Source organism: Antennarius striatus, chromosome 7 (genome assembly GCF_040054535.1).
Source record: "Antennarius striatus isolate MH-2024 chromosome 7, ASM4005453v1, whole genome shotgun sequence".
NCBI lineage: Eukaryota > Metazoa > Chordata > Actinopteri > Lophiiformes > Antennariidae > Antennarius > Antennarius striatus.
Window position 1 is genome coordinate 13,236,022 of NC_090782.1, and position 26,479 is coordinate 13,262,500.

The 26,479-nt window shown below is 38.5% G+C and overlaps 2 protein-coding genes across 9 annotated transcripts in view; one reads left to right on the forward strand and one right to left on the reverse strand.

Annotated features, from left to right (window-relative positions):
• Positions 1-6,198: 6,198 nt before the first annotated feature.
• LOC137598466 (kynurenine--oxoglutarate transaminase 3-like) lies at positions 6,199-15,491 on the reverse strand. 7 transcript variants are annotated; one of them, XM_068318640.1, is made up of 14 exons: positions 15,184-15,491; positions 14,017-14,104; positions 11,624-11,685; positions 11,330-11,474; positions 10,536-10,685; positions 10,369-10,455; positions 10,152-10,274; positions 9,948-10,068; positions 8,257-8,333; positions 8,078-8,167; positions 7,804-7,990; positions 6,877-6,953; positions 6,675-6,761; positions 6,199-6,545 (listed from the first exon to the last, which is right to left on the reverse strand). In XM_068318640.1, the coding sequence occupies exons 2-14, from the start codon at positions 14,101-14,103 to the stop codon at positions 6,489-6,491; spliced, it is 1,350 nt and encodes a 449-aa protein (XP_068174741.1). In that variant the 5' UTR covers position 14,104; positions 15,184-15,491; the 3' UTR covers positions 6,199-6,488. The 7 variants fall into 7 exon arrangements, with proteins under 7 accessions (XP_068174741.1, XP_068174739.1, XP_068174738.1 ...); XM_068318638.1 differs by having other exon boundaries at positions 15,174-15,490; XM_068318637.1 differs by having other exon boundaries at positions 15,126-15,190.
• A 1,992-nt stretch (positions 15,492-17,483) lies between these two features.
• The window catches only part of lrrc8c (leucine rich repeat containing 8 VRAC subunit C), a 12,111-nt gene continuing 3,115 nt past the window's right edge, over positions 17,484-26,479 (forward strand). The window contains exons 1-3 of one of the 2 annotated variants that reach the window (XM_068320259.1): positions 17,484-18,528; positions 22,716-22,858; positions 25,212-26,479. The exon at positions 25,212-26,479 is cut by the window's right edge and continues 3,115 nt beyond it. In XM_068320259.1, coding sequence (XP_068176360.1) covers positions 22,721-22,858; positions 25,212-26,479 — 1,406 coding nt within the window. In that variant the 5' untranslated portion in view covers positions 17,484-18,528; positions 22,716-22,720. Of the gene's footprint in view, positions 18,529-20,407; positions 20,577-22,715; positions 22,859-25,211 lie in introns of those variants that run through there. The other variant, XM_068320260.1, reaches the window with a different exon arrangement.

Sequence of the window (26,479 nt, forward strand, 5' to 3'; positions counted from 1 at the left end):
GTGTCTTATTCTGCCGGTCCCAAGCCCGGATAAATACAGAGGTTTGTGTCAGGAAGGGCATCCGACGTAAAACTTTTTGCATTCATTAATGCGCTTCATGTTCTGAGTTCATAAAAACTTGTTCTGTAAATAGTTCCTTTACTATTGTGATCAAAAGCATTGAATCTCAATTCTGTGGCTGTTCTGTAAATATTCTTTCATACACTTAAAAAACCCCACTTAAGAATATTCATAAAACTTGTTCTGTAAATATTTCTCTTAATTTTGTGATCAAAAAGATTTATTTGAATCCCAATTTTGAGGCTGTTCTGTAAAAAGTTTAAAATAAACAAAAAACATAGCAACTTCCGATCAATGCATATCAATTTCAGACTTAAAATAACGTACCGATTTAAGCTCCACCTATTTCCGGTCAAATTACACCAACTTCCGGTCTAAGCCCCGCCCATTCCAAGTACAGATACTGTACTCGGAATGAGCTGCATTTGGGAGCAAATTAAACGAGTTCATCAATGCAACAAAACATAATACAGTAATATAGTAATGGAAGGTAAACTTAAAGCACCAAATATGGTACCACAGAGCTGTCAAGTGGTGTGTCATTCTCTCCAGGATGTGCTGCATGGAAAATAAATAATCATGAATCTCATTATGTATTTGTAGACTAGTTAATCAATTTGATAGTAGGCTAATATAGACACTTAGAGCTTGTGTTGCCTTCATATGAGGCTTATAATTTTTTTGCGGCTCCCGACAGGTTTGATTTTTTTTTTTTTTGGTCCAATTTTGCTCTTCGAATGTGTAAGGTTGCCGACCCCTGTGTTAGAGGTTTTGGAGATAAAGTCAGAGAGGCCAGACTGAGATGGTTTGGACATGTCCAGAGGAGAGATAGTGAATATGTTGGTAGAAGGATGCTGAGTTTTGAACTGCCAGGCAGGAGGCCTAGAGGAAGACCAAAGAGGAGGTTTATGGATGTAGTGAAAGAGGACATGAAGGTAGTTGGTGTGAGAGAAGAGGATGCAGAAGACATGGTTAAATGGGGGCAACTGATTCCCTGTGGCGACCCCTGAAGGGAAAAGCCAAAAGGAGAAGAAGAAGAAGAAAAATTCTGTCCAACTTATCCTTGTGTAGTGCTAGTGTGGAGACAGCTAGTGTGGAGTTGGCACTGTCCATATTAGCACTGCACAAGGGTAGCACATATGTTTTAGCTTGAAAATGAACTAGCTAAATATGCAGAAATTTCAACATTTCTCAAGCATACCTTACAGCCCCATGATTTGAAAGAAAAGGTTAATAAACATAGCTGTCCACATATATCATATAAAATCTGTTCAACCGATCCTTTTGCAGTGCTAGTCTATTTTACTTATAAGTTCAGCAATGACTTTGTGCAATTGATCATTGGGCACATTATTGATCTTAGCTACAGTAGCTGTAGCCATCATTAACAACTCTAAATGGCACTACAGCAATTCAAAATTAGTATTATAAAATGCCGCTAAATAAGGCAGCATCAATAGCAAGATAGCAACAGGCCTTTCCTTTAAAAGGGTAAGCTAACGTTACAGGAAGTGACAAGACAACTCTGTGTCGTTGACATGTTTTGCATGTAAATGATACGTTAGGCTGGCTAAAAGTGATGTTGAATTGGTGTTTTGAAGTTCGGGTATATGGTAAAAGTAGACTGTTGTTGCTGTGTCTAGTTTGATATGTATGGACATGTGTAGTGGGAGTGAATACATTCTGTAGGGTGACTGGAAGTTCTTGATTCCTACATATAAATTTGTGTGTGAATAAGCATGTTTGATAAATATTTATTTTGTCAATGGATAGTACCTCGTATTTGTTGAATAGGGGTGCCGAGGGTGCATATCTGTTAGAGTGGGAAATCATTCTAAGGTATTTTTTTGTATGACACATAGTTTTCTTAAGTATGTAGGATATGTAGCTGCCCAGACGATGTTGCAGTAATTGATGAATGGAAACAAAAAACTGTAATATAAAGTTAAGTGAGCTGTGGAGTGAATTAAGGGACAGACCTTCCTCAATATGATGACCATTTTTGCAGATCTTCTTGAGACAAGGTCAATATGATCAGACCATTTGAGACTGCTATCTATAATAACTCCTAAAAATTTAGTACGGTGAACTAATTCTATTTCAGTACAGTATTATTAATAATTATTTTGGCTAAATCTATGGGATAATGTTTGTTTGTATTACAGAAGATCATGAAATTACATTTTTTCACATTGAGGGTGAGTTTGTTCAAATGAAACCATTTTGCAATGGAAGATAATTCTTGATTGACGGTTTGAATTAAAATAATGAAATCTTTGTGTGAAGTTACAAGGTTGGTATCATCTGCAAATAATACTGGGAGGATTTTGGTGCATGTCATGGCCATATCGTTAATATAAATTAAAAATAATAAAGGGCCCAGGATTGATCCTTGGGGAACACCATACGATATTGATAATTTCTTGGAGGAAAAACCAGCTAGATGGACATATTGTTCTCGATTTGTGAGATAGTTTCTGAACCATTTCAGGGCAATATCCTCCACTCCATATCTATTTAGTTTTGCGATCAATATGTCATGACTAACCGTATCAAATGCCTTACTCAGATCCAAGAACACTCCTAGGGCAAATGTTTTATTATCAAGAGCCGATGAGATATAATTAACGAGTTGTATAAGGGCGTGTTCAGTGGAATGTTTTTTGCGAAAACCATATTGGTGTTGATATAGAATATTGTTGACTGCCAGGTGATTTGATAATCTGGAATAGATTAGCTTTTTCAAGATTTTGGATATGGATGGTAGAATAGATATTGGCCTGTAATTGCTGAATTCCTTGGAGTTGCCTGTCTTGAAAATGGGTATAACTTTTGCAATTTTTAAGTCCTGGGGGACATTTCCAGTTTTGAGAGACAGAGAGAGGATAGGAGTGAGGGGTTTGATAATGTAGTCAAAAGTCTCCTTTAGAAGGACACTCTTAATGCCGTCATGACCATGGGCTGTGTTTTTTAGTGACATGGTGATATTACGGACCTCTTGCATTGTTGGTAGGTCAAAATTATTGAGTGAAGGATATTGGCCTTTAATCATGGATCTGGGATCTACATTTGAAATCATTAAAGCCATTAGCTATGTCACTAGGGTTAGTGAGGACCCCCTTCTTGCCATTCATTTCAATGGGTGCAGCTGATGAGGGTTTAGTACAATTCAGTAGGTGATTGATGAGGTTCCATGTTGTTTTGATGTTATTGGAAGCTTGAGTAAATTGATTAGAATAGTATGTTTTCTTTAATTTTTTTACTAAGGCTGAAAATTGTTTCTTACATTTTTTATAAGTTTCAGTATTCAAAGGAGAGGGTTTAAAAATGGATCTCTTATAAAGTTTATTTTTCTTCCGAGAGAGCTTTATTAATTCATCAGCTATCCATGGCTTCCCTCTAGAGGATTTGTGTCTAGATTTAGTGGACACCAAGGGAAATGATGCATCCAAGGCCTTATTAAAGGCCTTTAGAAATAATTCATGTGCTTTATGCACCTCTTGCAACGTAAGAACCTCATCCCATATGATAGAGCTAATGGCTAATTTGAAATTATCAAAGTTATTTCTGGAAAATGTACGGTATTTTAGTGGCTCAATCATCTTTTTAGACATAGGAGAGCGGGATTGGATAAATTGAAAGACAGGTAGGTGGTCAGAGAGATCACACATCAGGAGGCCTGAATTGACCTCAAAATCAAAAGAGTTTAACAAAATTTTATCAATAAGAGTAACAGATGAGGAGGTGATTCGGGATGGTTTAGTAATTAGAGGAAAGAAATTAAAGGAAGAAAGTGCATTTAGTGAATAAGAGAGAGGCAGACGCCATTTATAACTACTTACAAAACTGCCTCGAAACTGAGATTCAAATCAATGTTTTTGATCACAAAAGTAAGAACTATTTATAGAAGAAGTTTTTTTTATGGAACTGAGTCAGAACATGAATATTCCGAAGTCTATGAATGACTATTTATCAAAGAGCCTCAGAACTGAGATTCAACACTTTTGATCACAATAGTAAAGGAACTATATATAGAACGAGTAAACACAAAATGCATTAATGAAGTGCATGTAATAGGAAATTATCAACTATGAAGTATGCGTGAACAAGAATTGTCATAATCAACAAAACTTTTAATTTTTTTTCTTTTTCAGTTAATTTTTTTTTTTATAATCAAACTGGGTTTTTTTTTTCAATTATATATTTTAGCACCTAATGTTTATTGCCAATTTTTTCACATAAAGTTAAACAATGATTGTGTGTGTGTGCGTGCGTGCGTGTGTGTGTGTGTGTGTGCGTGTATGCGCGCTATGTCTCAGTTAAAATATTTATAAAGTGAACAGAGTTTAGAACAAACAAGTAAAAAACCACCAGAGAGATCAGTAAATGTCTGCGTGTGCCGCAGTGGGACAGGGACAAACTCCGCTCTAACTGCAGTCTGTAGGGAGGGGCGGGAAGTATGTGTGACTGGCCAATCACGGAGCGTGAAAACAGTCAGGATGATTTTCCCTTCAGTCCGATCACGAGTATTAACGGGTTTTATTCGTATCGTACTCGTATTCGTCAGAAATGCGTTATCCGTACCGGATACTCGTATGAAACGAGTATCCGGCTCAACCCTAGTCATCAGTAACACCACTGGTGAAGCACCATGGTGTCTGCTGATACGGTAGATCAGTGGCACACAGAGAAGTCTGCAGAATGGAACATCACGGGTAGTTGACCACAGATCAAGAACATCTGTGTTACCAGATGCAGGCCATCAGCTATGTGTATCCCCAGTGACCCCGCCCACACTGCAAACAGATTGTTCAACAACACTGCCCTCTGGAAGGAAACTGCTGGTATTGCATGTACATTTCCATGTCTTTTTTTTTAACCCCCCCCCCCCGTCTATCTAACTTTACAGTTATCTTAGGTTCATTCTCCTCTATATTATTCTGTTATATTAAGAATGTCAAGCATCTGATAGACACGTCACTGTACCTCTGCAGCATAACCTTCTCAACAACACCAGAAGTGAGCTGTTAGTGGTAAACAAGAAGATAAGTGTGTGTGCTTTTGTTTGCATATGAACACGTATACAGCACCAGCTTGACAAGAGATAAACATGTATAAAAAACATGTTGACATCCCAAGTAGCAGTACTGACGCTCCAACACTCCCTCAGATACAGAAGGCTATTAGCATTAGTGCAAAAACTCCAGCAAATTGTAACAAAGACTTTAGGTAACACAATCTTTAAATGAGTTTCTTTGTGTGCCTAGAGGACTTTGAGAAGTAGTGTGTGCAGCTGTGGAAGCTCAGGGAAGGAGAATGTGTGTGTTTATGCAGGTTATTGAACCTCTGATAACGTACCAGTAGATGGAGATAAATGGAGATTTTTTCATATCTGGAACAACAGCTGAACATGTCTACTAGAGTTAGCCTTAACATATAGCGAGTTGGTGCCTCATCTTGAAATCCTTTAGGATGAAAACAACAGTGCACAAATTGCACACCGCTGAAGAAATGTTTTTGTCACAACATATTTAATTATTTTTATGGCTACATGAATGATGTCTCCATTTATGTAAATAGAGGGAACATGAATATGCTGCCACTGCTCAGGAGAAGAGTCAGAAGAAAACAGGAGAGTACGAACATTACAGATGTTACTCAGCTGGCCATATTCATTAAGTGTCCTGGGATTGGACTGTCATAAAGGGGTTCCCTGAGTTGGTGTGTACAATGGACAATACATCTATTTCCAACTCTATCGTTGGAGCGCTTGGCATGGTTGGAATGGATTGGGCCTGTGTTGTTATCCTGGCTACAGATGTCAATGATCAGGAACAAAGCAGGTACTGTGACAAAATTCAAAGAATTTTCTACAAAACTTGCATTTTGACAGCAGACGTCTGTGAAAGCAGTGAATATTTCTGAGGAAAAAAACTCATCATGTATCAATTAAAGCTTCAGTTAAAATGAATGCAAATTTTTGTAGAAGCTTGAGATTCATCACATCAACGACAGAAAACATCTGTCCTACCTATCTTCTGATAAAAAAGGTACTGTATATTGTAGCATTGTCTTGAGCAGGCTGAAGTAAAAGTGTACTTTTTTAAAATAACTGTAATTAGAGAAAGTGAAGCTTCACTCTTTTATTGCCATGATAGAACCACAGAATGAATTAAGAATGCTTCCAGTTCAATCAAATTCCACAAAAGAAAAAAATGACACCAATATATCACCATGATTATCTCACATCACATCTTAGGATATTATAAAAATTCTCTCCAGAAAAACATGAAAGACACCACATCATGATCAGACATCTTAGAATAACCAATTTATCTATGAATATTTAACCTAAGGTACAGTATTGCTTTCCAATGCCATTGCTTCAGTTTGAACACAATTCTTCAGGCTTCAGCTGCTGCATCCCTTTAAATCTGGCTCCAGTTTTTCAAGATGTGCTCTGCAGCATCCAGAGTACCGTCTTGCTGTTAAGAGACAGAAAAGTGAAGGTCATGAAAATGTTTTTTATCAAGTGAAAAAAACCCAAACACAAATATTTCCAAAACAGGATGGAAGTGCAGTGTTCTTAATTTGGGAGACAGTTTTGTGTTAACCTTAATGAAGCAAAAGCGTATATATTTCTCAAACTGCTTCTTGGATTCATCTCCTACAAATGCTGTTACAGGAATGGCTGCAAGTTTCTGTTTTGGGAAGAACAGAAATTTAAAAATTAAAAGCAGTGTCAGCGATGACCACAATGTGAATCAAAACGACTGTATACTGAAGGCACCATGTAGGAAAACTCAGTGTATTTACCTTTTCTTTAATCATCCACCTCACAAACTTCCAGTCATAGGCTTCATCATCATCGGCCATGTGTGACAAGTCCTGATCTACAATGAAAACCAAGTACAGATTAATATTCTGGACCAACAGAGAAGTGTTTCTAAAAAAATCAAAAAATGTCTCCTTTGTTTGAGAATAAGGCAAGGCATGTGTTGGTGATGAAGATGTTGATGAATGCATATAAATGTAGCGTACTACGCTTTAAAATAGGGACGAATCAATACTATTTTACAAGACAAATACAAGTACTTTTTTAATTATTTGCCAATATCAACTACCTATACTGAGTACCTAACAATCATACAGTTCTCACAATCATTTTGGAAAAACATTTATTTCTGCTGGAGTCACTGATTAAAGGCATACTGAACAAGTATGACTATGACAGCATCCTCAACCAAAATACCATCCCATCCGTGTCTTGTGCAAAAACTCATGAGGGGAAGCCATCCAAAGCTGTTTAAATCGATCCACTGGACTTTAAGACAGTTTCTTGAAAATGTTTCGCATCTCATCCAAGAGGCTTCGTCAGAACTGATGATTTAAAATAATTTAAGATATAAATTATATTTTCAGTTTGTATTCCTTTACTTTTTGTGGTCATGGTCTAATTTAGTCAAATACTCTTTCCATTAATGGAAAAGGCACATAATTTAAATACATTTATATTCTATTTTTTAAATTTGGTGACCCTCAAACACAATGACAATTTTTAAAATGTATTTGTTTCTTCAAATTTCTAACTTTCCTTGAACATTACTGAATCAACAGTTCAAATAGTTTCTTGAAGCACACAGGTTGAGTTACCAAGCTGTAATGATTATATTACTTGCGATCATCACCAGTGCAAATACAGTACATTTGCAGTGATGTCATTTTAAATGTTCAGTGACTCACTGAGAGATGTGACGTCCACAAGCATGAAGTATCCTCCCTCTGGGATTATAGGAGTCATTCCAACCTCCTGCAGGACTGCAGCCAGACGGTCCCTTTTAACCTCAAGTTCTTCTGACAATGAGGAGAAGTAACACTCCGGCTGGCCCATCAGATCAAAGTTATGGAGCAAACCTTGAGCCAATGCCTCCTGAAGAAACAGCCACACAAATTAAAAAAATTAAAAAGTGATGTCTTTGTGAACCTTTGTTTTTTCATAGGGACCATACAAGCATACCTGTAAAGGTGTTGGGCAGGTGTATAAAGAATTTTGCATGACAGTCTGAAGATGCTTTATCAAATGTTCCGGTCCAATAGACCATCCAAGCTAGGGGGAAAAAAATGCACGCAATTTGAAATTGAGAGCAAAATACTGGGAATTAGGTTCTGAATTTTCAGATATATATATTTTGTAACCTTCCATCCAGTGACACTAAATGTTTTTCCTCCACTGCCTATGGTAATTGTTCTGTCCCACATTCCAGGCAGAGTGGCTATGAAGGTAAAAAAAAAAAGGAGAAGAGCTTAACAGCAAACAGCAACACCTCAGATTATAATGACCAAGCAAGAGTAGCTTTTTTGTACAACATTATAGAGTAAACAGTGTGTAGCATGGCGTAAAGATTGAGTATTCTCTATTGTTATGGATGTAGTATCCGCCATATGTCAGCAAGACCAAAATCTTCATTTCAGAGCCTGATCATACCTTTCCGTATGTTAAGAAAAGTCAGAGTGCTGTGTCAGGGTTTAAATAATAATAATAATAATAATAAATCATTTAATAATTCCAACAGGGAAAAATACTTTCTTTCAGAACTGCACAGATGTTGTTTTTTATTTTATTTTAACACAGGGTACAGGATTTGCTTCTCAACAACCACTTATTTTAGAAAAACCATGGCTTAGAAAATACAACACACACATACAGTGTAGACTGGTGCCATAGACCTTCTCCTAGGCACTTCATCCCACAGAGGAAGGCTCTATTCCTTGTTGGGCCATCCAGGAGTCTTTGCTAGTGGGGATCATCCTACCCGCTTTTGCCGTTGGCGCAGGGTTTAATTTGTCAAAAAGCACGACAAAACATAAGACCCTGCATCAACTACAGAGGATTAGATCATGTTAAGAGCAGGAACCCCCTTCCGCTCATATCCTCAGCATTCCAGGTATGACAAGAGGACATCATATTTCCAAATTGGACTTCAGAAATGCTTACCACCTTGTGCACATTAGAGCGGGGGATGAGTGGTAGACAGCTTTCAACACTCCTAATTGGCATTACAAATATCTGGACATGCCTTTTCAGTGTTACTAATGCCCCCGCAGTGTTCCAGGCTCTAGTCAAGGAAGCTCTTTGTTTTATGCTCAATGTCAATGTGTTTGTGCATCTGCACATTATTCTCGTGTTCTCCCAGTCCAAGCAGGAACATGTGATCCATGTAAGCCAGGTACACCAGAAAGCCCTTGAGAACCACCTCGAGAACCAGACAATGACTAAACAAAGTTAGCCAGATGGGTACTTTTTTAAACCGCTTCAAGTTTTGCTTGTCTCCTCAATCAGGATATAGGCACATCACACTTGATGCCTTCTCCAGACAGTATCATCAGACAACTCTCCATCACAGCCTGATAACAGCCTGTGACTGAATGTTTTCCACATTAATATCTCCATGTCAGAGCCGTCTCCACATCCCTGCACCCAATCAGTTCATTCCCATCAACTATATTGTCTCAGGGATCTGCTAATTATTTCCCAATTAGTCAACTCTATAGTTTACTCAGGCCTACCAGACTGTTAATGTTAAACCTACTTTCCATTATTCCTTTTTCTGTTTTGACAACCATGTACCGATTCTGCCTGATTTCAAGATTGCCTGTTTACCTGCTCATTATCGGATTTGATTAGCTGGTTTTGTAAACTCTGCTTTTTGAAATTAAATACAGATTTAGATTTCATTCTTGTGCTGTGTTTTTGGGTTACCTCTATCAGTACTATGACAGGTTCATCTGAAGTAGGGCTTTGCAAAACATTGCCTGAGTGTGGCTTGGACTAAAAGAGGTTTGTATGCCTGTGTTTGAAGTGAAACATGTTTCAGCTGTAGACACACCAATTTTGATATGTTGATGTCCCTTGTAGACGAGCCACTCATAAACCTCATCACTGATGCACAGAGTGTCATGTTTAATGCAGAGATCAGCGATCATCTGCAACTCCTCTCTGGTGAAAACCTGCAGGGTGATGACAGAACAACTGACGTGTCTGGTACCCAAATGTCTGCACGTCACTCACATGATGGATGTTGGATGCTCACCTTCCCAATAGGATTGTTAGGTGTGTTGAGGATGATGGCCTTTGTCTTAGAACTGAACTTACTTGCAAGTTCATTTGGGTCCAGAAACCAATCTGCACCAGTGAGTGTCTTCTTTCCAGATTTCTAAAATTTAGAAATGACATCTTGTGTCTGAAGTTTACAGGTAGATAGAGTATTTTAGCAGGTATGACTAATTCCAACTTTAGGCTTTACTTACAACACGTAATGGTATTAACACAGGCTTGGCCCCTGCCATTTTCACCATAGGCAAATAACAATCAAAGAAAGGTTCTATGATGATGACCTGAAGGGAGATACGCAGGGAAGCATTTTAATGAATGCACTCATCAAAGTCTACTTACATGTATGAGATGAAAATCATACCTCATCTCCTTCATCCACCAACCCTTGCATAGTACTGAATAAGGAACCATAACCTCCTACAGTCACGAGGATTTCTTTAAATGGGTCGATCTGGCGCCCACAGACCTTCCCATAAACCTGAGAAAGGGCCTTCACCAAACATGGATGACCCTGGAAAATCAAGAGCACTAGAAAATTATATATAAAAAACAAATAGAAACAAGTACTATACATAGGTTATACCTGCTTTTACAATAAATGGGATGAATGATCAATGGTAACACTTCCACTGTCTATTGCCAACTCTATTCGATTCTACTGAACTGTGTTGTGTGTTCTTTGGGTAAAAAGTATTTATAAGTATATAATGCACAGTGAAAATACATGGACCCCAAACTCAAACAACAAAGCTACTTTAACAGAACTTTATTTAATTGCAGCCACTATACTGGGGAGGTGCAGACATTCCTGTTAATCTGGAGATGGGAGGATCACGAGAGATAGAAGAGAGGTGTGTGTCATGTTTGAAGATTTTGCCATGGCAACTTTGCAATGGGCACATCTGCTTTGAGAAATTAATATCTTGCAATGGAAAACCATTCATGGTTGAGTCAGAACTACACTATGGAAATTCAAGAATAACGTCTTCGATCTACGTAGATCACCACACAATCTTAATTGCAAATGTTCTCACTCATTCTTAAACACCAGACTAACTATAACAATAAAGCTCAAGATAACAGAAGTGTAACTCTAATTACTTTCTTCTAGCATTAGACAATGACCAAGTGATGCTACAGTTTACTCAGCCTTACAAAGCCTCTGGTGTACTGGCTCAGATCATCCACTGATGCAGCCTTTGCTAATGCCTCCTTGACATAAGACGGTGGAGGGATGTCTGGTTTACCCTGGCCCAGGTTAACGATGGACGGGTCGGATGTCATTGCAGTGAATACCACCCTGAATTGACAATGAAATAAGTAATGTTGTCATTAAACTGTTTTAATCTAGTAACAGAATAGTGTAAAACTGAACTTGCTCAGACATCTAGAAACAACATTTTTATCCTGTTGTTCCATGAGAAGATACTGTGGTATAATTTCACTAACCAGACATTCTTGTTCAGCCCTTCAATTCTTTTTGAATTGGTGTGTCGTGACATCCTTGTACTCTGGAAAATAAATGCAAAATTAAACAGAAATTAACATTTCATCAAGCAAACAGTACAAACAGAACAGCCAGAGGCAGTCAGCTTGTTCAGTAACCAAATGAAAGCATGCACTTTGGTGCGTGTGGAGGAGGTGAACTTTATTCAGGATCAGATATTCTATTGCAGTATTCTAAAATTGTTGAGACATTGCACACTCTGAATGTTTTGAAAGTTTGCAATCATAACTTTTTTTTCTCATCCTTTCCGGATGCTTGTTTTACACCCATTCATATCATTGACTTGTTGGCAGGTAACCTATTAATTATGAGATGTTCCACGTTTTCTTTTAGCGTTCCCTGTTCCACTCTTTTGCCACTTTCCAAACTATTATGAAATGACCATCACATTCAAAATGGACAGTTTTCAAAACACAACTATAAATGTGTAAATGTAAACGTACTGTGTGTACTTTTTTAATCTCAGTAGGGAAATTATTAGCACACTTTAGATCAGCGGTCCTCAATCCCCGGGCCGCGGACCAGTACTAGGTCACACAGGAAGAATAATTACCATACTTTTTTTTTTGTTTGAATTATTTTGGAATCTGAAATATGTTTTATTTTAAAAATCACCCGATTCTGTTACATCCGTCTATGACAGTGGTCCTCAATCACCGAGTCACCACCCCGTACCGGATCGCAGTTACATTAGGTACCTGGTCGCACAGAAAGTTTGACTTTTTTTATTTAAATAGATTAAGTCTAAAGATGTTTTATTTTGAAAAGTAACATCTGTGCGGAATGACGCACAGACGAATGCATGCGTCTGTCCCTCTTGACAGGTCCTGGTCATGTGACAGGTTACCAGCCTTTACCCCTAAATTAAACACCCACGCCTGAACCGGTGTTGTTGATTAAAGTAAAGGTAGATTATCCTGAGATCGTCCAAAAAGTATCGCAAACCTTACCTCCATTTCCAGCCTCCTGTTTTTGTGAAGAAGGATTTTCTGCAGTGACCGTAAAGAAAACCAAACTGCGGAGTAGATCGGACATCCGTAACACACTTAAGGTGTCATCGTCTCCTGTTACCCCTTGATCAGCAGTCCCCAACCACTGATTCTTATCATTGTAATAATTATTTGATTGACTTGGTCACCCTTTTATTGGAAATGATCAGTATTTCTCCTACGTTGAATGCACTGATTGTAAGTCGCTATATTTCAAAGTAAACCTCATCAGTGCAGTCACTTGAATTGAGTTTTTAATACAATTATTTATAATTATTTTGTTTACAGAGATGTTATCAATTTATGAAAAAAAGGTTTACTGTCTGTTGATGTTTGTATTGTTCATAAAACCACTGCGGATGATTTATTAGACTACAGCTGACCCGGAGTCATTAACGATTAACGAGCAAATGAAATGAAATGAAGGCCGGTCTTGTGTGAAACCGGTCCGTGGCGCAAAAAAGGTTGGGGACTGCTGCTCTAGATCATACTATTAGTTTCATGCATATGTAGTATGTACAGGCCTGTAACAGACACACACAAAGGAACTGTGGGCATGTGGTGGTGGTGGGGGCGGGTTGGAGGCAGCCCCTTGGTGGTGCACCCTAATTAGCACCTTATATAGGGGATGACGCCTTGCTCAAGGGCACCTTTGCAGTGCTCGATTCGGCGTGTGAGTCGACACCTCCCACTGTCTGCTCACCCAGCTGAGATGGCTGGGTGAGCATCGAACTGCCAATCCTGTGTACGACGTCCGCAATACCAACTGAGCCACTTCCACCCCTGCCTCCCTCAAAGTCAGTTTCATTGTCAAGTGTACCATATATGCACGACATACTGTACAGCACAGATGAAATTGCAGTCCTGTCTGACCCACGGTAAACAGGCAGTACAACAGGCGTACAACACAGGCAGAACAACGGGAAGTACAACAGGCAGTACAACACAGGCAGTAGAATAGGCAGTACAGCACATGAGACGAAACACAAAAGGATGGTAAACATCTCTATACACTCTCTAATCCCAGGGGAAGTGACATGTGCGCAGTCCCTGAGTTGACGGGAGAAGATCATGACTGGATTTTCAATCTTAGGCTAACTCTTGCTTAAGTATTCACATTTGTACCTTGTACTAATTCCTAATTTTTGTGGTAAAAATAATCTAATGAAATAAGAAAATAATCATACACATGATGCTATTCATTACATTTAATTCAACAGTTTTTTACATACATAACTTATTAACAAAAAACAATTTAGAGTAAATCCAGTCAAGTCGTTTAACACAAAACAACAAACTACAATGCTGTATATCATCCCATTAAAACAATAATGACGGTGTCTCACCTGTGAAGTACAAAATCTTCCTCTGCTGTTGAACAAACTTGAGGGATAAATAACTTTACAGTTCAGCACTCGGCGTGTTATGTTCATGCTGTAATATAAAATAAGTCCGCTGTAAGACTGGTTGGACTGCTTTGCTCATCTTGTATTTACCACTGTAATTGTCAAGTCAAAGTCTTGTTTGAACACGAATTGCTAGAAGTGACAACAACATAGTAATTTAAATAATTTTAGCCTCTTCATATGCTGTGTATTTCTGTTAATAATTATGATAACATGCAAAATACTGAAAATACTAACAATTAGTATTTACACTATAGCGCCACTTGTGTCACTTTTGTACATCTTGGGTTTGGCAAATTCGACATGGATTCCACTATTTTAAAAAAATCTACGTGTCGTTTTGCTTTTTATAATAAAAAAAAGTGTGTGAGTACCTTGTCAATTTTAAGTCTGAGGTTTGAATACCAATATTTGTGAATTCCAGATTTTAGGCTAAAAAAAAATCTTCTTGATAATTTCAAATAAAAAAACAATACAGTGTGTACGTTGATGTAGATTCTACTGGTGGTGTAACTAAACAGGTCGATTGCCTTAAAGGCTAATACAGGATGTGTGTCAGCATTTAATTAAGTTTATAGACATTTAAAAATGCCAACAACAACAACAACAAAAGAAACTTGATCAAGACAAACAAATAAGAAAGGAAGGGTAAAATGTCACCACTTCGCCCTAACAAAGCAAATAGGATAATAGACTAAATATACAAGCACTAAACATTTGGTGAAAATCCACGCAGAACTCATGGTTAATGTAAAGACTTAAACAAAATTAAACTGAACTATCCGAGGCGTCTCATGCAGCTGACAGGACCGACAGACTCGCTCCGGTCGGGTTACTTGTCGCCCGGTCTTGTGACTCCATGTCCCCGGCGGCATTAGCATTGTTAGCAGCCTGCGCTACTGATGCATCCGGCATGGCTCAGGCTATGAACCCCAGCTAGCTTTAGCATTTGGGGTACGCTACGAGCAGCTGTGTCACATTTGTGGGGGAAAAAAGAAACCGTGGAAAGGAATATTGTTGCTGTCAGTCCCTCTTTAACGGACACATACCATATCCCGACAGAGTACGGAACCAGCATGAAGGCGACGCCGACTTACGTGAACTTACTGTCCGGTCTGGAGTTCAGTCGTACCGACCGGGCCGGGAGCCAGGGATGCCGCGTTCAGGGCCGTCGGATTTTATGATGAGACTCTATGCGTCTGATTCGCAATATCAACACATTGACGAAAGATCAACAAACCATCAAATTGAAGTGATTTATCAGGGGAACCTGTATGCTTGACTGCACGAATGAATTATTAGTTGTCTGAGCGGATTCGAGTTCCAACAACCAAATAGAATTCACGTTGCCTAAAGATTGCGCTGGGTTACAGCATCCATAAGAAGGGTACAGCGTGTTTCGCGTTTTCTAGACACAAATAATCCGACGACGATGGTGATGATGATGATATGGGTATCAATAATGTTTGTTCTTACCATCTCATTCTGATCAAAGTAAATGATTTATACATTACTTCTCTTCTCCTTACGTTTCTAGGAGACGCTGCTGAGATTTAAAGTAATCTCAAATAAGCAAACGATTGTCCATAGTCACTCGAAAGGTGAACGAAAACACTAATCAAAGCAGATTTGTCCCCTGGAAGATGCTTCAACTTTATGCCTCACGGTGAACATTGAAACACATGAAAAGACATAATGTTGAGGCTTGGGCATGAGCAAAGGTTGAACCAACGTGAGGATAGCAGGGCTCATAAACAAGAAATCAAAGTCAAATACAAGTGATCAAAATGAACCAAAAGCCAATGCAATGACCAAAAACAATCAGGATTTGACACCAAAGAAATTCATGAAGAAATACACTAGGACATATTTATCAGGCACAGTGAAAGCAAGAGTGAGTGAGAGAAGACAGGAGAGAAAGAGAGAGAGACATTGATTTTTAAAATCACGTTTATGAGTCAGCACATTGGCGCAGTGGGTAGCGCTGTCGCCGCACAGCAAAGCGGATCGCATCCCACTCTATGCAGAGTTTGCATGTTCTCCCCGTGTCTGCATGGGTTCTGCCCGGGTTCTCTGCCTTCCTCCCACCTTCAAAAAAATGTGCTTCAGGTTAATTGGCCAGTCCCAAATTGAACGTAGGTGTTAGTGTGTGCGTGCATGTTTGTTTGTGTCTCTGTGTGGCTCCACGATGCACCGGCGTCGCGCCCAGAGTGTCCCCCGCCTCACGTCCTAAGCTAGCTGAGATAGGCTCCAACTCCCTGCAACTCACGACAGCGGGTAAAAGCAGGTCGGAAGATGGATGGATGGAAAATTATATTCATTCACAAAAGCCAAATTACTAGATAATCATGTTGACACAAAATCCAAAAGATTTACACAAAAAGGAATTCAAATTTCTAAAACAAATGTGTAGGAAAATATACGTGGATTAAACCAGCCACTGACTGAACACAAGCTCCTCACTCAACAGGGACCAAAAGACACCTTTGACACACTACAAGTTTTCAAAAGTGCCTAACTCATTCGTAGCTCTGAAATAGATACCGGTAATATCGATTCTGATTCCTATTTGACACATTCTTTGTAAAATGGCTTCTGCATTGCAGTCTGATGAACCCTCAACCTTTTTCCTCCTGCTTAAATAAATCGTAAACTTTGCTTGGCACAGTAGAAAGTTTAAAATCATCCAGAGAGAGAAATTTGCTTGATTTGATTTTGGAGAGAGAGAAACAGAGAGAGACACGAAGAGAGAGAGTTAAATTCCTTGGTGTGAACAGACAATGAGACAGACAGGAGGAGGGACATGATGAACAGTCAGATATGAGAGGAAAATAACAGGAAAGACTGGCACAGAGAAGAGGAAGAAGCACAAATGACACAGAAAAGACTGCACAAAGAATAAACGTATAAATAAAGATAGGGTTAGATGCAAAGAAACTAATAAAACAACTTTTCTTGGAAAAGAAACAGACTTAAAAAAACAAACAATAATCCTCGGAATAAGATGAGAAAGCTGCAAAATAACCCAAGAACTAGGAAATGAGACTACTCAAATCAATATTCAAACTATAGCTACACTCAATCGAGTCCTTTGAAATCTGATCTGAGTTCTGACACTACAGATAAGGAGTGCAAGTTTTATCTTGTGAGGACAAGATAATTACCGTACTTGCACTCACAGTACTGAAGTTCAGAACTTGAAGGCCTCCATGGTTTCTAATTCATTTGTGAATCATATTTTTGTTAAGTCTGTAACCTTGTAACTAACTACTTTTTCATATAGCCATTTTAATTAGTGTTTAATCATATTGTAAGGTTTTTTTTAACTAATCCTCATAATTTAAAGTTATATTTCATGTCTTTCCCAGAGTAAATATTTGAATCTGCACAAGTGTGATTGAGGAGAAGTAAGTGAGAAAGAGGGTGGGAGGAGGTGGGGGTTAATTTTACCTGAAGGTGATATAAATGTAAATTAACTTTACTTCCTGGAGAGGACCTACTCTGTATCCGACCCATTCCAGAGGAGAAGTGGGCAGGTGGTCAAGGACTCAGGTGCTCATTGAGTTATATAGACTACGGTGAATGACTTGAACCTTCCCATAAGTGGACAATGTTCACCGTCACCGTCAGGTGGGAAACAACTCTTATTCACAATGACAACCTGGCCAATAGGAAGCAACATGAGGCAAGATGGTAACAAAACATGTCATAATAATGTAATAATGTCAAGAGAACCCTTCTTCCAAGCAGAAAAAACAACATGAACCACAGCATTTACAAAATGTATTGATCAGTGACTATACTGATTGTATCAAAGTCTTGAAGGATCAATAAATTCAATCACTTTAATCTAGAATGGGAAATCTTGTCATTTTAACAACGGTGTGTGTTTACAGAGTGTGTGAAGTATGCCCTGTTACCACAGAGAAAAACACATTCTCTTGAATTTAGAGAGTAGTGTATTAATGACATTTTCTAATAATTTGGTGTTTCAAGTTTTGTTATTATTTTAAGGTAGTACATTGTTATTTAGAGTCATTTTCTCACAGTTTTTAGGTACCAAGTCATCATTTTAAGCAATTTTGTCAGTATTTTAACTTACTAAAAGTAGTTTCTAAGTTATATTTCTAAGTTCTATTTCATTTTGTGAAATGTGCCAACTGAGTTATAACATAGACAAGAAGCCATGGATTATGTTTGTATTAAGTATGAGGATGATAATCATCATCAGCGGAGCTGCTGCGGTGTTGCCATTCAGAGGAGTGGGGCAGTCCTGCATCACTGTGTCCGCGGCCGGGTCTCCTCACCAGTCCACGCCCCTGTGTCTGACACTACGTGCCGCTGAGGATCCAGGGAAGGTTGGCGCACAGAAACGAAGGGCACCTCATGATCCCAGACCTCAACGCAGGAACAACGAGCCCCAAGATCCTCAACTCCAGGTCGCATAGGAAGGTAACGTCCGACTTCATTAACATACGGATAAGTGTAGGAGAGAGTTTAGAGGCTTGTCCAGTGGATCAGTGGCGGTATCTGCAGCTCCCGGTGCGTCACTCCAACCAGTCACACTGAGGTTACCGTCGGTAGACCTACCCCATAGAGAACTAACGGCACTCGTATAGCCGCGCGTAAAGCGTCGATCTGTGAGCCTGAGCAGAGTTCACCTCTAAATCCGTCTGAAACGACTTACTGATGCTGATGTCAGAATGAATCACCACTGCTGTTTCCACTTTTGTTAGGAGTTTCACTATAAAGTCTACAAAAGGGCGCATCATTCTTAATACCTTGAATGTTCTTGTGTTTTTTGTTTTTTTTCTGCAGAGGGGAGTTTTTTTCCATCATGAAATAGGGGGTTGTAGTCCAGTGAATGGGTGTGTTCCAAACATGTCTGTTTTTGGATATCTGAGATTCAGTAAAATTTCCTGTCAGGAAAGGACAAGGATATGGCCTGGTCAGCTCAGTTCAGAGAATGACTCATCCAGTACAAAGACGGGATTTTCCCCTACTTAATAGAGAATCATGGGCTTCAGCTGCTAAAACCAAAACCTCTTAACCAACCTCATAATTTTTTTGTGTGAATCCACCCTCCTATTAAAGCGTTTGAAGTCAAACTACAAAATCCAAATGAAACAAATTTTCCAGTTGCCCTTGATAATGGAAATTAGTCACACACTGAAAAGCTACAGTGCCTGTTGAATATGAGTCTAAAGTGAAATCCAGTAAAATACAGTGATGTTGCTTTTCTGACTATGATGAAGGTAGCAGAGACGTGGTCCTTGTAACAGAAAGAGTCCTTACCAGGTCACTGCTGGAGTCAGTCATCAGATGTCAGACATTATCAGAGAATCAAGCAAAAGTTATGTCAGTGGAAACTTTGCCTAGTCTTTTGCTTAGTTCTTGTTATTAAACTGTCATGTTGTTCCTTATGGTGTTTTTACCTCAGTAAAGGAAAGTGTGTGTGGCTATTAGTGATTTGAGAAATGTCATTATCATAGTAGTATCATTATATGATACTGGGTAATAACCACAGAACATGAAATAGAAGTAAAGAGTTAAAGTCCTTTACTTGAAACAAAAGTTCTGGTAGACTACAAAGAAAAGTAAAGTAAAATCCCCTTCAAGAATCAAACATTATGGAATGCAGACAGCAGACAAAGTTTGTGGGAATTAAAATAGTTTATGTAACACTGAATAAAACACAAACGCTGCATTTTGTTGTTGTTGTTGGTTCAGGTTGACTTAAATTAACTACTTTATAAAGCAATGGTTCGTCTCATCAAACAGTTACATAACCCAGGTTTTCCCAACAGGCCAGCACTGGGCCTCAGAGCATTTACTAAGGTCAAATAAAAAATGTATTTACTGTATATAGCACATTTAAAAGCAAGCAACAGCAGACCGTAGGGGTAAACATAGTAAAATAATAATAAACAGCTACATATTATTACCAAATATGCAGTAGAGAAGTACATTTACAAAAAAAAAAAAATCAGATAGTGTCAGCCTGAACATGTACAGAGCATCATATATACAAACTGCTGCTGATATGTTTAATACTGGAAGCACAATATTACTGAGATGGATTCCCCAAATCTATTATCAAACAGAGATAAGTAAGAAAAATAGTTCTGTTGGTTTGACTTAACTGAACCTGTAAAGCTATCCACCAGGAAGCACTCCAGTGTAAACTGTCACTCAATGGCTGTGACCCATCCTTCCTGTTGTTATAACATTATGACAAAAGAATCAATACTTGACATTTTGGTTTGAAGAATGTTGAAGAATCTTTCACTTCAGTGAAGAAGAAAACACTGTACATTATGGCTTGGCTCTTATTTGGGTTTCAATGGTTCATACTGAGGAGTATCACTCTGCACATCACTAGTGCTCGTATAGAATTCCCTTTGACTGGGCATTTTAATTTCAAGGGACTCTGGAGCTGAACACTGCCTGACAGCCACTGGAAACAGGACACTTACAGCTGCAGTGAGGACTTCACAGAGGTGACCACAGAGACTGACTTTTAGTGATAAACCACACTTTTTGTGATGCTGCGACATAAACAGCTTATTAAGTGATCAATAGCTTGTGGAAGCTGAAAGGATATAATCCTTCTTAATTTAAATGAAACCAAATAGGTTTTGTTTGTCATTATAGCATCTTGGGGAAATTAACGTTTTACACACGTTATTAGTTTTCCATTAAAAACAAACACACACACACACATGTACACATCAGAGCCGTGGATATGCATCAGTAGAGTGATTTTATAGTGATGGGATCAATACATATGTAGTCCTAGCTGTTAGAGCTGTTTGTGGCCTCTTTAAAATGGTTCAGAACCGACACCTCTCTAGCAAGAAGACCACATTTCACACTGTGGTCCAGGATGGACTTAAACCCTCCAGTGTCCCAGTTATTACCACCTGAGCTGCGGTCTATGACTACTTATTACTGTGATGTCTACTGATGAAAAGGAGTTGTCTCATTTGTTCTTCAAGTGATCAACTGTGGCTTTGCGTAAATGAAGCTGAGTCACATGACTCTGAGTGAGGCTGCAATCCAGTATCACTTCTGGATCTGTATGCCAATAAGTGCAAAATTCACAAGATACTATTCTCTGTAGTTAAGAGGCAAAGTTGATTATTCTTTGAGAGTGGTCTAATGTGGAGTGGCATGGTGGTGTGCCTCAACGAAAGAAGTTCCTGTATCGATTCCTTTCTGTGTGGGTTTTTATGTTCTTCCCATGTCTGCGTGGGTTTTCCCTAGGCTGTCTTTACTTACACCTCCAAAGACATGCAGCTTAGATGAATTGGTCACACCAAAACTGTCCTTGTGAGGGCGCATGTTTGTTTGTCTTTCTTGTGACTCTGTGATGAGTTGGTGTTTTGTCTGGAGTGTACCCGGCCTCACTCCTGTAGCAGGCTGGAATAGGCTTGAGCAGAATCGTGACCTGCAAGGCAGATGAGCAGCTGTAGAAAAGATGATTGCGATCATGTCATTTTAAGATGAATGAATGAACAACAGATAGCAGCACCGTTTGTCCAGACGCTTAACAATACTTTGTTTCTGATCAGCTAGGAAAAGATACCTATTATTTTTATTATACTTTTGTTATAGTATTTATAAATTAAAAATATGATCTAATTTTACTAGTTAATTTAAGCAAAACAGTTCACCTCCTGAGCACTGCCGAGGTGCTTGAGTAAGGAACCGTCACCCACAAGATGCTTGTTGGGTGCTATGTGGCTGTCCGTCGCTCTACTAGCATCCTCTCTCTATTCGAAATATATGAGAGTGGAGAAATAATTTCCCTACAGGTATCAGGAAAGTGTTAAAAAATGTAACTTCACGGTGGAGCCCCATGTATTTACACCCCCATTGTATCAATGAACTGGCTCCAGGCAAATGAATGAGGAGGTTGTTATATTATCCTCAAGGCTGCTGTTGGTCCACAGCCATGCTCGCACCTCTGTGAGGCTGAAGGACAAAGCAGTGCTTTGAGTTTAGTGCTAATAACATACTAGCACTCCTGCAAAGCATGCTGAACTTTTAGCATGAGGCTGACCATATGGATATTGATAAGAAGAATGTGTACTGTTACCATTGTCACGATCTCAGTTTAGCTTTTACATTTTAGTTAGCAATTGACACAAAAAAATTTTGGACTGGTAAATAAATATTGTAATTAATTGAATATGAATGTATTAAGAGAATAAACAAATAATTTAATCGGATGTAGGACTGATGTCTGTCTATGTTCTTTTTCCAGATTATATCTCAAATTCCATTCAATTACATTTTTTACAGGACTTTCTACACACAACAATCAAGAGTGTCAGTGGTGCACTTATGGTACTTGGGCTCTTTTATTGATTGGTTTTCCTCATTCCCATGTAGTTTGTTGAGTTTAATCTCATTCTGAGTGAGAATTATCCCAGATGAGGGCTTTGTTGGTAATGCTCACAAATTGTGGAATTTGTTTTGATAAACATCATGAACTATACTTGAGAGATGTTTTATGACATGTTTTATGACATTTTTACATACGTAATTAATGGAGACAATTTCAATCGATTCTCTCTGTCTGACACACGTAGCTTTTTTTTTTTTTTAGATAATTTTCCCTTCTTTCCTAACAGGTATCATGATTCCTGTGATGGAATTTCGGCAGTTCTCTGAACAACAGCCAGCATTCAGAGTCCTGAAGCCATGGTGGGATGTATTTACAGACTATCTGTCAGTAATCATGCTCATGATTGGCGTCTTTGGATGCACTCTACAGGTTTGTAACAATGCTTCACTTTGATGCTACTACCAAATTGGATAGTGTTTATCTTAAGGTGTTGCATAAGGTTTTTTTGTAATGGCTTATGCTGCCTTTGTTTCTGCTTTGAAAGAGAAGGTTAAGGTAAGGTTTAAACAACAACATCTTTATGAGATAAAATGAGTTGCCCTTTTAACTTTTTCCATAAAATCCAAAGTAATTTAATCGGTAGAAGTGATCTTTTCAACTCTGTGATACAGCGTTGGAGCTCAGCCTCCTTTTCTGGTGCCAACTCAGAACCACTTATTTCCTGGTTTTACAACCTGGACTCTGTGGAGCAAAGGACACATTCAGTTCGTCAGTAGTTTACCATTGGAAACATTTCCCCACACAGCCCCTCTTAGTAAACATAAGATCAAGAACTCTTTTGACTATGTGCTTAGCCTTTCTATGGTAAGAACTGGAACATATTTTGGCTTCTATAAATACTCTGTACTGTAAATCCTGCTGAATCCATCAAAACATTGGTATGAAATCTGTTAACGGTATATAGCAGGGGGAAAGCCGTTACTATTTAACACCCTCACTACAACAGTGTTTGAATATTATTTAAAGGTCACTAAGATCATAACAGTTTACTGTATATAGCTAAGTTTAGTTTATGAATCACATCATTATCAACATGTCATTCTGTATTATTACTTCATTGTCTTAACATGCAACACAATAATGCATGTATTTAGAGCATTTAGATGGACAAAACAGAGAGCTTTGTATTCATCTATTGTGAATTGTCCTTACAATAATACAATAATAATAGTAATTTACACTCTGAGTAGACATGCTACCACTCAATGAAAGCACCTATTTGCTGTATCACAGAGTAAAACAGCTGCCAATTATTATTAACATTAAAAGCAAACATTACATTTCTTTGTGGATAGCTGATGTTGTCTAGCTTGCATTCAGTACATTTAAACATTTGGTTAGCATTCAACTCAAAGAAATTGGGTTTGCTAAAACTTGCATTGGAATTAATTTTGAGTGATTTTGCATGCAATAGTTATCTTTCACACAGAAACATGTCATCAGAAACATTTTGGCAGCCAAAATCAAATTTCCCTGTGGTACGGCATCGTTTGTACAAACTCCATGTGTGTGTTTTTCTGCTGCTTCTGGATTGAGGTCACAGTACAGTATAAAAATTTAGACTTCTAATCACAAAGCGAGTGGAAGTGCCTTCCCATTAAGCATTTATGATAACCTTTAAAGACATAGCCCTGTAAAAAAGGGAAACCATGCTAGTCTGCTGCTATCCTGCTAAGGTGTTCTTTAGGTTACTATGCCTGTAGAGATGAGTCACGCCACAGTATATGGGTTTGGTTTAGGAGCAGGTAGGTCATATGGTCAAACGTTTACAAGAACAAAATTTTCTATTGGTGAAAATTGGATTCAAAGTTTGTTCTTTCCCCGGAGAACTTTTGAGTTTTAAATATGATCCAGTCAACTTCAATTTTGAAGGATTATTTATCAATTTAAAAACAGTTCATGAAGTTCATAATTATATTAGGAAAGAATTTACTGCTTTAGAAAATTATGGAGCCGATCATTTCTATCGTTGTGACATAAAATGATTGGGGTATATAGTTATTAGCTGTCCCTGTCTGGGTGCCTATCCTTCCATAATCTTTTTTTGGGGTTAATTTCAGAAAACCATACATATTAGCTTTACCAATGTTTACAATTAATTTTCAATTACTAGCAGTTTTTCCTTTTGACATTACTATTTCACATTTTGCTGTTTCAATGGAAACATGGTATTAAGGTGGCAGTAAAATTGGCTCTTTTATCCATAGCATATATCCAAAACAATATATACCAGACTAAGCTCACCAAAAGAATGAAATTGTACATTTTAATTGAAGTCATGGGAAAATGTTGTCTTCAGATGACTCAGTCTGACATTTGACTATTGAAAGGTCAGGAAGTAAACTGTATACAAAAACCATTAGGAAATATGTCAGCTTGGGTCCATTTCATTACCCTTGCTGGAAAAAACACAAGACTTCCCAGGCCAAAATTGAAGTGGGGTTATTATTTTTTGCCAGACAACCCTGCGGTTTTTAGAGGAGCCAATTTAAAAGGCACCCATACTGTTTTGACAGAGGAATCTCTTCAAACAAACCAGCATGTTTCTTGAATGTGGTCTATTCTCCAAACTAAATTAGATAAATGGGGTGTCTTGCATAAAATCAGCCCCTGAAAAAGCTGACTTTAACTTAAATGCTATCGTTTACTGTAAGTATGTGAAAGCACGTTGATTTATGCCTCCAACTGTCTAAATATGTTTTCTTTTGCATTGTTTTTTCAGGTAATGCAAGATAAAATCATATGTCTTCCTCAGAGAATGACAGCATCAGAGAACAGGAGTGAAATGGAAGTGAAGTCACTCTTACACATTCAATCCAATATTTCAGTGGCACCAAGAGAAATGACAGGCCTGAAAACTGATCTGGATCTTCAACAGTACAGTTACATCAATCAAATGTGTTATGAGAAGGCTCTACATTGGTATGCCAAGTACTTTCCTTATTTGGTTCTCATTCACACTCTAGTCTTCATGGTGTGCAGCAATTTCTGGTTCAAATTTCCTGGCTCAAGCTCAAAAATAGAACATTTTATCTCCATGCTTGGCAAGTGTTTTGACTCTCCCTGGACTACACGCGCTTTGTCAGAGGTATCTGGCGAAAATCCAGAAGAAAAAGACCATAAAAAGAGTGGCACCTATAGGTCCAACATTGCTGTGTCTCCTGGGGAAGAAAGTTTGAAGAAGACACAGTCTCTCCGGTCCATCCCGGAAAAAATTGTAGCTGACAAGCCATCAGCAAGTGTTCTTGATAAAAAAGAGGGTGAACAAGCAAAGGCACTTTTTGAAAAGGTAAAGAAGTTCCGTCTGCACGTTGAGGAAGGAGATATTCTTTATCTTATGTATGTTCGCCAGACAGTGTTTAAGGTGTTTAAATTTCTCCTTATCATTGCCTACAACAGTTCCCTGGTGAATAAAGTGCGAAACAGAGTACCATGTGAGGTTGAGATCCAGGACATGACAGGCTATAATAACTTTCAATGTAATCACACTATGGCTCATCTATTTTCCAAGCTGTCTTACTGTTATCTGTGTTTAGTGGCAGTCTATGGATTAACAAGCCTTTATACCTCTTACTGGCTGTTTTACCGCTCACTGAAGGAATACTCTTTTGAATATGTACGACAAGAAACGGGTATCAACGACATTCCAGACGTCAAGAATGACTTTGCTTTCATGCTACACATGATTGATCAGTATGATTCATTATATTCTAAACGATTTGCTGTGTTTCTCTCAGAAGTTAGTGAAAACAAGCTCAAACAGCTTAATCTCAACCATGAGTGGACTGCAGAGAAACTGCGTCAGAGACTACAGACTAACACAAACAACAGACTTGAACTTCAGCTGTTCATGCTCCCTGGCTTACCGGACACTGTCTTTGAGTTGACGGAGCTGCAGTCACTCAAGTTGGAGATCATCAATAATGTCACCATCCCTGCCTCAATCTCTCAGCTGGAAGACCTTCAGGAACTGTCTCTTTATCAATGCTC